This window comes from Vombatus ursinus, unplaced genomic scaffold, assembly GCF_900497805.2.
Source record: "Vombatus ursinus unplaced genomic scaffold, bare-nosed wombat genome assembly UNPS02014768.1, whole genome shotgun sequence".
NCBI classification, from domain to species: domain Eukaryota; kingdom Metazoa; phylum Chordata; class Mammalia; order Diprotodontia; family Vombatidae; genus Vombatus; species Vombatus ursinus.
In genome coordinates this window covers 5,145,546-5,160,244 of record NW_020954546.1, presented here as the reverse complement: position 1 = coordinate 5,160,244, position 14,699 = coordinate 5,145,546, and the positions used below count along the sequence as shown (strand labels likewise).

The 14,699-nt window shown below is 47.2% G+C and overlaps 1 protein-coding gene across 4 annotated transcripts in view; it reads right to left on the bottom strand.

Annotated features, from left to right (window-relative positions):
* The window catches only part of LOC114043198 (phosphatidylinositol 4-kinase beta), a 25,830-nt gene extending 11,131 nt beyond the window's left edge, over positions 1-14,699 (bottom strand). For 2 of the 4 annotated variants that reach the window (XM_027862228.1, XM_027862230.1), the window contains exons 1-3: positions 14,598-14,699; positions 5,897-6,821; positions 1,188-1,232 (exon numbers count right to left, since the gene is read on the bottom strand). In XM_027862228.1, the coding sequence (XP_027718029.1) occupies positions 1,188-1,232; positions 5,897-6,793 (942 nt within the window). In that variant the 5' untranslated portion in view covers positions 6,794-6,821; positions 14,598-14,699. Of the gene's footprint in view, positions 1-1,187; positions 1,233-5,896; positions 6,822-10,188; positions 10,252-14,597 lie in introns of those variants that run through there. The other 2 variants (XM_027862229.1, XM_027862231.1) reach the window with 2 other exon arrangements.

Genomic DNA, 14,699 nt, shown 5'->3' with positions numbered 1-14,699 from the left:
GAAGGAATTCTCAGGAATCCCAGTCAAGAACTAAACAGTTCTTTTCATGAATTCAGAATGTTGAACATGAGGAATAAAACAGATTGGGGCGGGGGACTTCTAGTTCTCAGAGCCACCCTCAAATGTCCAACGAGGGAAGCAGGACGAAAGGAAGAATGAATGTAGAAATTCCCCCTGACTCTGACCCCTCTGATGTGGTCACTCAAGTGGAAAGCCTAGCCCTACCTTGGACTTTGTGTTCATAGCAGTCATCTCAGGAAAGAGGGTGGGACTCTTCCTGATCCTCAAATCAGGAGAATCACCCAAACTAGCTGATTAGGTGGTGTATGTCACCTCATAGGGGAGACAGGAATCATGATTGAGAAAGCAACGGCATAGAACACAGAAAACTGATTGGGGAGTCAAGTAAAAAATCAAAATGCAAAAAAAAAAAAAAAAAAAAAAAAAACCAAACATCCCAATCCTCCCCCGCCCTGAGGGCCCAGCATTTCCTCTCACGTCTCTGGCCAGAGGCAGGGTCTTTGATCCTGTACACCTCTTGGGGTAGGGAATGCACTGGAGCTTCAACCAAAGGGACTTGTGGCAAGACAGATGAGGCAAGGAAGATGAAGATTGAGAAATATTCTTACTAATAAACTGGGAAAACAGGGGTACTTGGGTCTAGAAGAAATGAGGCTGCAGCTGAGAAACAGTCTGTAGGTAAGCAAACATTTCTTTTCAAGCCAAGTCCTCCTATGTCCTGGGTGCTCACTGGTGGGCCCCAGGTGACAAGGAGGAGATAAGATGGGAGGTGGGGGTGGGGAAGAAAAGTCCTTTTCCGGGTACACATTTCTACTCCTGGAGCTAGCTCCAATGCCCAGTTCTCACCAATACCTCTTGGGTGCTTGTTTCAGAGACCTGGGATGGGTAAAAAGGACAGTTCCCCTGCTCTCACTGACCTCTGGGAGAAAAAAAAGAACTGGACCTAATTCAGCTAGGGCTCAGGACAAATGGCAGCATGGTGAAAGGTAGATCCTCTCTGTCAGGAGGGCCAGTGAGGGGCGGGAACCCCTGGATGCCTTTAAAAGCTGGCCTTGGCATTTGGGCAAAGGTGAAAGTACTAAAAAGAGATCTGGGGACGGAGAGGAAATGCTGCCATGGGCGGACATGGGGAGTAAGCCACCCAGCCCCAGCCTGGCCCCACTTACGGAACTGAATGATTTATCAACACTCTCGGTACTGGAGGAGAGTTCCTGGGAAAGGGGCCGGGAGGGCAAGGGGAGAGAGGGGGAGGGGGAAGGGAGAGAGAAAAAGGCAAAGAATTTAGCTCCTATTTTAATTACAACCACTTCTCTTTCACATCTCTATTATATTTTTCTTTAAATAATTAAACCTGATTATGGAGTTTGACCCTAACACTATCATTATTCGGAAATGACGAGGCAGGTTCAGATCCTAGAAGAGTGAGTGGGAGGGACAAAGGACCAACATGGTTTGTGGGAGGGCAGTATGTCTCTCTGCTGTTCCGGTTTTTTTTTTCCTTTTACTCTCATTTATTCAGCCCTTATTTCAAAGGAAAAATTCAGATCTGAGTCCCAGAAGGGGGCAGCTTTCCTCAGTCTAACACTCTCAGTCAAGGCCCCAAGACTTAGTGGTTTCCAAAGTGCCAGCTCCTAATTCAGGTCAAGTTTTACAAGACATATGGTCCTTAAATTAGGGATCTCCAGTTCCACCAGTCTTGGGGGATACAGTGAAGAAAAAGAGCTGAGTTTAAAAGCTGATGGATGAATCAGAAGCCTCTAATTCCATATCACAAGTTCCACACCACACTGGAGGACAAACAAGGCCCCCAAACCATCATGTCCTCTCCATTCTGCTTAGCACTAAGTCCTAGTTATTACCCCTTGCACTGAGTAGATACACATCTGTTGCCTAAATTTTGCTCCTAGCTGCAAGATGCAACTTGAAACTAAGTCTGAGAGAGTCTATACCTTTCCCAGTTCTGGGGGGCTCTAAGGAGGTCCCTTTATGGCTCAGTCAGAACTAGGCTCAGGGAGGGGGCGCTACTTTTCACAAAGCTGTAGTGGCCCTCAAAACAGCGCCCATCTTGTGGCCCACATGAGAGGTCTTCCACAGCTGTGGAAAGAGGGAAGAGGCAAAGGTGCAGCCGACTGCCTGGGCTCTGGGGACAGAGTCCTGCTTCTTCCCTCCTCTGCAAAGACTAAGGAGTAGTCACTTAGAAGTCTTAATTTCTACTTGAATATTTAACCCAATGAATTCTACTTGAGTATTTAACTGCCCCATTCTAACGTGAAGACTGTCCCAACTCTTGCCTCTTTCCTCGGAGAACCTGAGGAGTGGTGAAGAAGATAGGAGGCTGGGGAAGTCAGGGGGACATTGAGGGAAAGTGGGAACAAAGGAGGGCATAGGGAAGTCACCCTTAGAAACCTCACCTTTCCACAAACATTTTCCAGGCTGAGGGAAGGGGCTGGGGAGGCAGTGAGACTACCAAGGCCAGGCCTGTGAGGCCTCCTTTTCTCAGACAGAATGACTTGTACCACAAACCTGGCTGGGAATGGCCTGCCTTCGCATCTCCCATCCGCCTTGTCTCCCCCATTCCTACTCTGTTTCAGGGACACCCTGTGGGGAAGGTTGTTCCACCTGGTTATCGTGACTCCTCTACTCTCTGGGCCTTTGTTACTCACACTGAGTCAGCTCCAGGGAGCAGGGCTGGGCCAAGAGGCTGACATCAGAACAATATCATGCTGGCAGGCTGGCTGGGGCTCCCAGTATGACAAGGAACAGATTTCTCTGTACAAAGGTTGAGGTAGTCCCAAGAAAGCAAGACAGATCCACCAAAAATGTTGCTACTGTGGTGGTAGGGGAATCAATCTAGTTAGAAATGGGAAAGAAAATTGCCTGGTGGTTAGCAGCTGAGCAAAGTTACTTAGCTCGTTTTCTCTGATCTGTCTTTGTCTGTGGGAAGGAGATGAAGGTAAGCCTAGTTCCGAGTCTCTCTCTGTTCCACTACTCCACCTTACATAATCCCCATTCGAATTAAGAGATGGATAGTGAAGATAAGGGGAAGGATATCTGGTTACAACTGAGTCAGCAAAATTTGGATAAACAGAAGGCAGAGAAGTAGTCCTTGGGTAACCACTACCCCAGACAATGGGGCTTTGCATACTAAACCATAAGCTCCTTGGGCAAGCAGCAGCTAGGTGACAAAGTGGATAGAGCACTGGGCCTTGAGTCAGGAAGACCTGAGTTCAAATTCAGCCTCAGCCACATATTAGTTGTGTAACCCTGAGCAAGTCATTTAACCCTGTTTGCCTCAGTTTCCTCATCTGTAAAATTAGCTGGAGAAGGAAATGGCAAACTTCTCCAGCATCTTTGCCAAGAAAACCCCAAACAGGGTCACAAAGAGTCGGAGGTGACTGGAATGAATGAATAAACAATAACCACCTCCTCTTAGTCTTACATATTCTCCCCGCTGGCACAGTGCTGTGTATAGTAGGTGCCTGACAAATGTTTGCTGAATAGGGAATGAATCAATAAATGATAAAGGAAAGGAGGGACAAAGGAGAGTTGGGCTGGGGCTGCGTCCCTTTCCCACTTACTTTAAAATAGGAAGAGGAGAAGGAGAACCACTGTTTATTTCCTTCAGATCTTGAAACACTCTACGTTCCCCAAATGCACCTACAAGTGAGTGCTGAGGGAACAGAATTCAGGTACTAAAGACTCCAAAGTGACCCTCGAGATAAAGAGACCTTCTGCAGCAGTAGAGATCAGGGTTCTCTCTCTTTTACTCCCTGGCTCACATTTCCCTCAGGGAAGGAATCAGATGTCTAATCCTTCTAGTATTCGATAACCAGTGAGGGTTTGGAGATCTGGTGTCCCCCTCCTTCTCCCAAGATATAGTGATCTTTGATATAGAGAGTCAAATCAGGAAAATGAGTTACCTGTAAGGCCTGGCCCAACTCCCCACAAGGACCGACACTTCCACAAGATGCCCACAACTCTGATCTGGACAGAACCAGCAAGGAAAAGGGCACCACCTATAGCCACCGCCTAAGGAAAGCACCAAGGTCAAGACAGGAGCTACACAACTAAGTCCAGGCCTATAAAGTGGCCCCATGGGGTCTGTACATGGTTTTGGGGAAGATCACCTAAGAACATGGAGAGTCCTAAAATCTATATCTGGTTTTGAACTCTCTGGGGTCAAAGGACCTGAAATCTAGCTGGTTCTTCTCAGGTCTACAACCATGGCCACCTGATCAAGTCAATACTACAGCTGCTTTTGGAAAGAGACTAGCAGCCAATTTCCATATGGTTCTGCCCACCATACTTGTGACTCTCCAGAGGAAAAAAAAAGCCCTTTCCTAACTACCGCACTCCATTTTGTATGGTCTCTACCTATTAGAACGCAGCAGTTCCTTGATTGCAGAGACCATCCCCATGCCTTGTAACAGATGCCCCCTAGCTCAGCATCCAACGAGGAAGGAAGCAGTTTCATCTTAGGAGAGAGTGGTCACAGGGATGTAGATACTGGGGGCAGCTTCTGTCCAAAGGCCACTCCCATGGCTAGGAAGGACAGGTGACAATCCCAGGAGGGAGTCTCTGGGACATGATTCTGGACTAGAGCACATGAATTCACTCTACCTCACTCCAGGTCAACAACCTGATCACGTGATCAGGGACAAACTGGCCTACAAATTCTAATTCCCAGAGACAGCAGGTTCCAAATCAGGTTTCGAAGCTCCCCTTCCTCCCAACACAGACAGGTTGAAAGGATCCTTACTGTATTAGAAACATGGGATATGGCACTTCCCCATGTGGGCAGATGCCAAGACCCCAGCCACATGGGGCTTCCAACAAGGGCCAATTCCTTAGTCTTTTTTCTCTCTTCCTTCCCAAACTGGGCTGAAGGCCAGTCTGGGAGCCTGGCCAGTGGTGAGTCAGTGGTGGAGAACTGAGGCACCATTGTCTGGCTGGGACACCAGGTCACCAGCAGTTGGCTGTCCACCGTGGTAGCTTCCCCTGCCATTTACCCAGCTGGGGACTGGAAGGTAGGTGTGGATTACAGATACAGGCACCTCATCTTTAGGTCACATACCTATCCCAATATTGTCTTCTCACAGCCTCCTTCTCCTGGCTGTCATGTCTCTGATCTTACACCGAGAGCTTCTGAGACCCACTCCCATCCAGCCTGCTTATCCCATCCTGTTTTCTCTCAGAAGGAAAGGGAAATTGCAGAAAAGCCAGCTATTTCATTCTCGCTTTATAACCTGAGAGCTAACAGGTAGTAAGCACATTCTGATTGAATGCTGAAATAATAACAAATTAAATTTGCCCTTGAATCTACAAGGAGGGAAAGGAGCAATTGTGATGACAGAAGGCCAGGAGAATGAGCTGATGCTCTATTAAACCTCTTTCTACATTGCCTATGACATACACAATCCTTGGTTCTTTTCCTTTCCCAACAGACCCTGTCACTCCCTGGGGATTTGAAGCAGACAACCGAGACCTTAAGTGGGGTGGGGTGGAATCCCTGCCACAAGAAGTTTATCCTCCACACTCTTGGCCTTCAGGGTCTTCCCAGCAAGAAGTGAATGGGGTGAGAGCACAGTGGAGAGGGTAGGTGCCTGAGATTCAAGAGACCTGGTTTGCTCACTAACCAGCTATGTGACCTTGGGCAAATTAGTAGGTACTCAAGAGCTTCCATTTTCTTCATCGATAAAATGAGGGAGCTAGATTAGATACTTTCTAATCTTTCAAGCCCTAAAATTCCATGCTCCTGACTGAAATGAAAGATTTGAAGAAGGAAGAGGATACGGGAAATAACACCCCCAGGCAGAAGACCTATCCCCATGCAGCCCTGCACAACACTGTTCCGGACCCAATCCTTGCATTTTACCTCCTCCTCGTTCTCCACTTTGGGGTTGCTGGCCGTGCGTTTCAAATTGCTGCAGAGGCTGATGCTGGCGGTGGCGTCCGATTTGGAACGCTGGTGAGTCCTTTTGGAGGGGGACAACCCCGTGTCAGGAGCTGGGCTCAGGGAAGGCAGCTCCCTCTTTCGATGAGCTGGTTTCAGCTCATCTGAAAGGATGAGCTTTCGGAGCTTGGTCCCACGGGAGTGTCGCTGGGTGGAGATGTGCATGTCCGAAGAGTAGGCCCCAAGCAGTAGGGCGCACTGGAGGGAAAAATTAACGCTCTGGCGGCAGCGGTGCACAATGTAGGGCTTGATGGCATCCCCCACGTCTTCATCCATGTGGATGTACATGTTCAGCAGCTGGGGCAGATAGAAGTCAACGTCTTCATTGCGGAAACAGAAGAGCCGATTGCCTATGTAAGCCTGGACCCCGGGCTCCTTGGAGTTGTACAGATACGAGATGGCCATGGAGATGTCAAACAGCTTTGACTCAAACAGCCTCAGCAGCCAAGACTGCTTGGCTGAGTTGTTCTGCCGCCGCCTCCTCGCACCCTTAGCTGAACTGGAGGTCCCCACCTCGTCCTCCTCTCGGATGCGGTTGCGTGGCTCATCCAGGCAGTGAAGTTCATTGCCTGTGCTGTCCCCATTGACAAGCTCGAGGGCGGGCCCCTCTGGGGAGCTAGTGGCACCCCCATGCAAAAGTTTTACTTTCTCCAACACCTCCTCGCAAGCCTTTTGGGCCACCTCTGGGTCAATGACTGCCAGCTCCCCAACCCCCTCAGTGATGACACTGAGCAGGGCACCCCCACTGCTTCCTGGTGGGCCTGGAGCGGGCTCTGAAGAGGCATTCAGAGGGGCTGGCTCCACTGCCGTGTCTCCCATGGCCACAGCCAGACACAGCACTTCCAAGCTGGGGCAAAGGAGGGAAGGAAAAGGAGAAACACGAACCAATTAGTTTCTCTACCTTCAAGTTTGTACTGCCTTCCAACTCCCAACCACATGGAGTTCTCCCTAGAATCTGCATGACTTAGTTCGGATGTCATTACCTCCCTGATTATGGCCACCCCACACTCAGAACTTTACTCGTCTTTATGCACTTAGTATGCACTAGGTTCATAATCTGCATTTGCTAATATGTTGCTCTCTAAGTATATTCACAATGTTTTCACATGTGTACGTACACCGTTTCCCTAAGTAGACTGTGTCCCCTCTAAAGCCATACACCTTTCTCCTTGCTTATTATCTCTCCAAAGTTCATTCTCCTGTCCTCCCCATTTTCCCTCTCATGCCCCATCCCTTTGGCGGTTCTTTAAACTTCAGATTTCTAAGCCTTGGCACATACCATGCTTTCACATACTCTTTGCCTGTAACAGATTCCCTTGACCTCCAATTTCTCCCTACTTGCGACATTCCGTTTCTTTTAAGACCTAGTTCACGTGTCACTTTCTCCATCAAGTCTTTCCTTATTCTCTCAAGAAAGAAATGATAGCTCTTCCTTTAAGACCCTCAAGTCACTGAACCCGACCTCTTCTATGCACTTAATCATTTTAAGATGTGTTTTACAGTTATTTCCATACATATTTTCACCTCCTCACCCCCATCCCTGATTTGATTATAAGCTCTTTGAGGGTAGAGACTTGTTAATTTTCAACTTTGTCATTATAGTAACTTAAGCAAATGCCTGATAAAGATTTGTGGAACTGACAGTAGTTCTACCTTCTCTAGGAAGCTGTCCTCATTTATCACTCTTCCCACAATCCCTCATTATGGTACAGATAGATTTCTGTTGATTCCATGTGTATTCTTACCTGCCCTTTTAGACTGTAAACTCTCTGATGGCCATCAGAAACCATGCCAGGCCAGGTCAAGAGAAAACCATACTAGAATAATGATTCTCAGTCTTTGGCTTTCCACCGTCCTGTTGTTTGTTTGCTTTCAAGACACCCTCCCCTACTCCTGAAGGAGCTGGATGGCACATGTATATTATTTTTTATTGAAACGGATGAGAATTTGGGATTGAGAACTTTCTTTCAAGATAACTAGTAATATTTTGGGGTGTCAAAAAATCTACCACTACCACTAGGGCTAAGAATCTTGGCTCTAGAACTTGGGGAGGGGGAGAGGAGGAATAAGATCCCCATAATCCAGACCTTTCTTCTGGAGAGATCTCTGGGAAAAGTCTCAAGTAAAGAATACCAAGGAAGAAAGACAGCTCAATTTACTGCTTCTTTTCAGACTTCTCTCCAAGTAGAGACACTGGGGAGTGGGAGAGGCACACTGTTAATTCTAGATTAACCAGGGCTTGGGCGTCTGGCTGTAGTCAGCAATGGTTACAAGTCCATGAACTGAATAAGACTACAGTACATTAAGAGAACACAGGCCAGTCAGAGGGCATTGGAGGATCAGAGCGAAGGTGAATTCTGAGTATTAGCAACAACTTTTAAGCCCAGGCTTAGGCACATACATTTGGAGGGTCGGGTAGGTAGCTTAGACTCTCTAAGCAGTCATGCACACTCACTCCCCAGACAACCCGACCTGACTGAGGTTTTCTGGTCTACGTCTCTGTGTCTACTGAGGCATCACTCAAGCTGTGTGAAGCTCTTCAACCAATCAGAATTACAGGGTATCTCAGGGCCCTCTAGTCTAGCCTGTATCTGAAAAAGAATCTCTCTACAAAACAACCAACAAGTGGTCTTCTACCACTTACCAAGCAGTCCATTCCACTTTTGAAAGTTTTTAACTTCCACTTAGTGATTTTCGTTTTGATGTCTAGGGCTAAAGAGACCAAATCTAACTTTTTCAAATCCTCGAATAAAACCCATGCCCTACCCTCCTTCCCTTCTGCAGGCTAAAAACCCCTAGTTTCTCTTAGAGATTTCCAAAGCTAAGCCCACAAGTGTTCTTTGATTTCTTGTGACAGGTCCAAGGAATGTCCTAACCACAATCTTCCAGATACCAATTAATTCTGGTGAAGGCTAGGGGTGGCAGTTCTCCTCTGCCCCCTCCCAAAGCTGGGCAGGGCCCCTGGGGGCCTTGCTTTCTGAGCAGTATAACCAGCACTACTACTTGTGTGGATCTGTCTCTACTCGTGCACATACAACATGAGCATGAGAAGAAAACCTCAATCTTTCCCCCCCACACCTCTGAAGGGTTCTCAGTCCTTTCTACTGCAACCCTGGTTCAGCTAGGATCACCTGCCTTGCCTCCTATGTCATCATGGTATTCATTCAAGGTCAGAAAAGGAACTGAGAGAGCAGCCAAGAGTTATTTATTCAGCACCATTATTGACACTGCTTTTCTCATAATCCTTCTCCCACTTTTTTCTGCCTCATTGACTCTTTCAATCCCCTCCCAAGCTTCCCCAGAGCCTATCTTCTCCTCAAAACTTCTAGTCAAAGCGAGCTCCTTTTGGACCAAGCTTCAGATTTCATGCAGAGGCTTAGCAAATAGATGGCAGCGTAACCTTCTTAGTAGCTGGAGAGTGAGAAGAGGGGAAGGTATGAACTTCAGGATAAGGGCTTCATATGCCTCTCCTTATCCTCAGTACAAGCCAGCCCTTCACCAGTTCCCAAGGGTCTTCCTTGCTGATAGCCAGTCTCTGTCTGGGAGCCTCTCCCTCCAAATCTTCCAGAAGAGGCTTGCCAAGGGGTGTGGAGCTAGACTACTCACCGATGAGGCCCGAAAGGTTCTCTACGACATATACTGAACCACAGAAGGACTTCCTAAACTGAGTCTGGGGAGAGGTGTGGAGGGGTGGGTATGAAACCACCCTCCTAGTTTCTCTGGTACTTAAGGATCGTCAGGGTCTAGTTTTAATGCTGGGGCTGAGAGGTTGGGAACAATGGAGGGATTAGATGGGGAAAGATAAAAGAAGGGAATATTTTTAGATTGTTTCCATATTTTGGGGAATGTAAGGGGAGTAGGGGATTCTCTGGTCCTGCAAGTCCAACATAGTCCCAAATGTGGACTGTACTGGTTTCAAGGGATAAATTTTAAAATTAGGAGGTCTAGGGAGCAGTTTCACAGGGAAAAGACAACAACAAGGCAGTTAAATGAAAAGACTAGGTCATCACGTCCTGAATCTACTCTCTTTGCCCCACCCCCCCTGCCAGAGGGAAAGAGAAAAAGGAAAAAAAAAGAAATAGAAAAAGAAAAAAAACCAGTGAGGGAAGAAAATCCAGTTTGGTTTGTAATTTCTGTGGCTTTAAGGGTCATACCATCCCCATTCCTATCTGACCATTAAAGCTCAGACTGTCCTGCTTGGGGAAGCTCCTTACCTCAAACCTATTGGAGCCTGACATGACTTGAGAACTGGATGGAAAAGGAAACTGGAGAGGCCTTTGCTCCTCTGGCTATGCAACTGGCTTCAGAGTGGAGGGGTAGGAGTACTGACAACAGAACGTGGGTTCCACAGCTCATGTCTGGGCAGCATCTGGTGAGCTGGGCTGAGCATCCAGGGTTATTACAGGGCAAAGGGAAGATTGTGTACACGTGAAACAGAAGGAAGTTGCTCACACTTGCCTGGTGTCTCTGTCCCTCACCTCCAAGGATCCAGAAGTCTTCTTACTCTCATCTACCCTCCTACCCTACTCTACTAATGCATTTACTGAGAGTCTGTCTGTGCCTAAAGCTGGGTCTACCAGAGCCCAAGACCGGTCTTTCCCCCCAATTTCCTCATCATGCCTCTCCTTAGTGGGACAGTGGGAAGGGTGCTAGAATTGGATGCATGTTCTGTTGAGGCTCTTTGTTAGCTGTGTGACCTTGGGCAAGTCATCTCTCCTCTCTGGGCCCACTTTCCTGATCTACGATACGTGGGTTGGTTTAAATGGCCTCTAAGACAACTTCCAGTTCTAAATCAAAGGGCCCATGAACTAGATGATGAAGGCCTACTTTGGGTCAATGACAGCCTCCCTGCACCTGGTGATTCTGATTTACTTACTCTGAACATGTTCTAATCCCCAGCAGAACGCTCACTCCTTAAAGGCCAGAGCTGTTTTGTTTCTGTATCCCCAAGGAGCACAGTGTTCTGCACACAGTAGGCTTTCATAAAGTTACTGCATTTTTCACTTTGGAACCTTTAAAAAGTCATTAAATCCAGACCTCTGCCTCAAAACAGGTCACTTCCTTTGTCCTGCTTCCAGAATATCACCAATGAAAGAGATATGACACTACTAGTGATGCTTGTTCCACTAATAGAAGGCAGGATGATATGGTAGAAAAAAACACTTGCTCTGGAGTCAGAAGACTTGGGTTCAAATCTGGTTTCTAGGGTCAAAGAGAACAAACCTAACTCTTTTCAAATATTTGAATAAAACCAATGTGTGCTCTCCATGCCCTTCCTTTCTGCAGGTCAACAATCCCTAGTTTCTCTTAGAGATTTTCAAAGCTAAGTCTACAACCTTCTTTGATTTCTCCTGACAGGTCCAAGGAACGTCCTAACCACAATCTTCTTGATGCCAATTAATTCTGGTGGAGGCTGGGGGTGGCAGTTCTTTTACTTTACCTGTGTGACCTTGGGCAAGCTGCTATCCATTCCTGTGCCTCAGTGGCCATGTCTAGACATCCTGAGAGCCCTCCTAGCTCTAGGTCTCTAGATCCTTTGAATTTGTGAGCAATGGGGGGGGGGGGGGAGAGAGACAATGAGAGAGTGAGAGAGAGTGAGAGAGAGAGAGGAAGAGAAATGGATCTGCAGTCAGGAAGCCTCAGACACTTACGATGGGACCTTAGGCGAATCCCTTAACCTCCTCATTCAAGGTGCCTCATTCGTATAATGGGGGGTAATGACAGCACCTGCCTCACAAGGTTGTGGGAATCAAATGAGATAATGTGCACATACTGCCTTATACATCTTAAGAGTTCTAGGTCAGTATCATTCTTATGTCTAACCTCAACCTTAACTGTGATAGTTTCAGCCCATCTTGCCCCTCTGATATTACTGCTAAAGTTGGAAGCTGGGGCCTCTCATTTTCCTGGGTTACAGCTCAGATTCCAGGGCCACATAGTTAAGCAAGCTTAAATCCTATCAAGAACCAAGTAAAAATCACAGCAATGGTCCCAAGAGGATGTTGAACTTTGTGCAGGGTTTCTCTCAGGACCATCAAGTGGAGGGATGGCACTGAGCTAAATGTGGCTGAATCAATAATGAATCAGGCTGGGAGCTCCTTGAGCTGCATCTGAGAGAATGGGGCCAAGAAGCCAGTATTGGCAGATTCTGGGCAGGAGCCTCAGCCAGTTCTGGGAGCACCAAATGGAAAAGACACATGGTAAGGAAAGGCAGCCTGGTTACTCTTTTTTAATTGAGTTCTCTCTATCCAATCCCCTTGGTTATCTGGGTGACTTCCCATTCCCTTCTGTGGTTTCCATCAAATCTCTTACCAGAAGAGAGGTTCTCCTCCCTGCTCAAGAGTTTTCTATGCTCAGCTGAAGTGTTCTTCCTATGAAGAACTAGCTTGGAAAAGGGAAATGGGAAAAAAGGAAAAAGGGTTGGAGCAAAATTGGTAGTGCAGGTGAACTTCAATGTCAGTTTTAAACCCTTCTAAGTAATCAATGCTCCTGAGAAAAGGGTCAGCATCAGTCTCCTAGTTGGGAAATGGACAAGAGGGAAAATGAAAAGTGAGGTCCTTTAATTATCACAGAACCAGATCGGGGCTTGAAAACACCTAATCTACTAAACGTCTCTTCACTAATATAACCGTGATTGAGTTACGTGGTCAATAAGGCAGCAGCCAAACTCTCAAGCCCATTCCACCTGAGGGTCTCTTCCCACTTCAGCCTACTTGTATTGGAATGTAAGTTTATGGATCAGGCATATGGATTACACCTCGGAGTAGATGAGAAGTGGAGTTGGAAGTTTTCTCTTAACCATGTTAATTCGATAGGCTATAGGGCATGGACATATCAGATGAAAGAGACAAGAATGCAAATTCTCAGAAATACAGCATTACTACTATCAATAAATGCCTTTAGATTATAGTCCCCAAAATGTTTTACAAACAAACAAGGTAGGTCTGATTACGTTTCTCATCCAGTCCCTGCTATTAAACTATTACAGAGCTGACTTGTACAAAGTAGACCAATATGCCTAAGATTACTCTGGGGGGTCCAAATAAGGAAGTTACAAACTGAACCCAGGAGTCTTACCTCCCCAAGGCTTTCTCCACTGTCCCATGCTCCTTAGTTATGCTGGCTACCTTTCAGCGTTTCACACATGCTGCACTCTTATGGAGTCAACAAAACGATTCTTCTACTGAGCCACAGATGAGTTAAACAATTTTGTCCTGGATCAGGACGGAGAAAGATACTTCTCCAGTATCTTTAAAGCAACAAACCTAAAATTAAATAGGCCATATCAAATTTTCCCACAACCTCATCCATACTGACTTGTCAATCCATTTAGGGTCTGTTTCTTTGAACCAAGGAAGTGGAAGCAAATAAACATTTATAGGCACCTACCATGTGCTAAGCACTTTAAAAATATCTCATCTGATACTAGAAACAAGCTTGAAAGGTAGTGACTTGCTCAGGGTCACATAGCTAGCAAGTGTTTAAGATGATTTTGCCTAGGGTCACACAGCTCAGTAAGTGTATGAGGCCACATTTGATTCCAAGCCTAGTGCTCTATCCACCAGCTGCCCTACAACAAAGTGAAGCCTAAAGAGACTTCTCCAGAATTTCTCAGCCTTTCTAAATGTATCTACCCAAGACTGGGCTCAAAGGTTGTTGCTGACACTTGGAAATCACCTCTAGTTTGGCTCTCACCATTCCCCAGCCTTTTAGGGAAGCATATTTTCTTCTGCCCAGGAAAATCAGAAGCATATTTCCAATAGTTCATGACTTTTTTGATCTTGAAACAAGAGGGGATTAGTTAGGTGGAGGAGAATATGACAGAGGGTATCAAGGACATACATTGAAATCGGATTCAGGTGGGGGGACTATCCAACCCAATCCTTCAGGCCTTGAGAAACTGAGAGGAATTCAAACTAGAATTCCTCAGCAGAGAAGAGGTCATCACTGTGAGATCTCTTTTCTCTACCACGAGTCAATGCTATGTCAACTTTAAGCTGCTTTGGGGGTGGGAGTGCAGTGTGTGTGTGTGTGGGGGGGTTACAAGGACCATAGAGAAGGGAAGGTGGGAGCAAAAGGATTGGGTTGGCCAACGGAGAATCTAAAAAGTATTTTGAAAAGGATAAACGGGGTGGAGGGGAGGGGAGTTACCAAAATCCAGTGATGTAAGGCCACAACTCACAACCCTGGGGTGAAAGCCCAGTGACAGGTGGATAAATCTTGAGAGGAGGGGAGGACTAAGGGTCAGCAGAGTGGGGAAGGATCGAGAGTAAAGAGGAAGGGAGAAGGAAGGACGGGACCATAAAGGAAGGAGGACATGGGGTGGAAGGGGCCCAAGACAGCAAGGAAGAAAATAAGCGGGTGAGGGTGGGTTCAAGATGAGGAAAGAGGTCTGGGGGAAACCCTGGAGTTAGGGGGAGGAGCTAAGCAGAGGAGGAAGGCAAAGTACGTGGGAGGATCCCGATCTTGAGGGAAAAGTTGAGAGGGAACCTGATATGCAGGTGTTCCCAGGGGCAGGGGGGGCAAGTTTTGTAGTCGGACCGGGGGTGGGGAAGAAGGGTGGGGGAGCCAGGAGGGGAAAAGAGGAACCCTGGAGGAGGTGAAGGGGGGAGGGGCACCTTACCTCTGGGGACCCCCCGCGGAGGGGACGAGGTGTGGGGTCGGTGTCGGGCCGCCGGCGCCGCCGCCTCAGCAGCAGCAGCCGCTCCCGGACGCCATCGGCCGC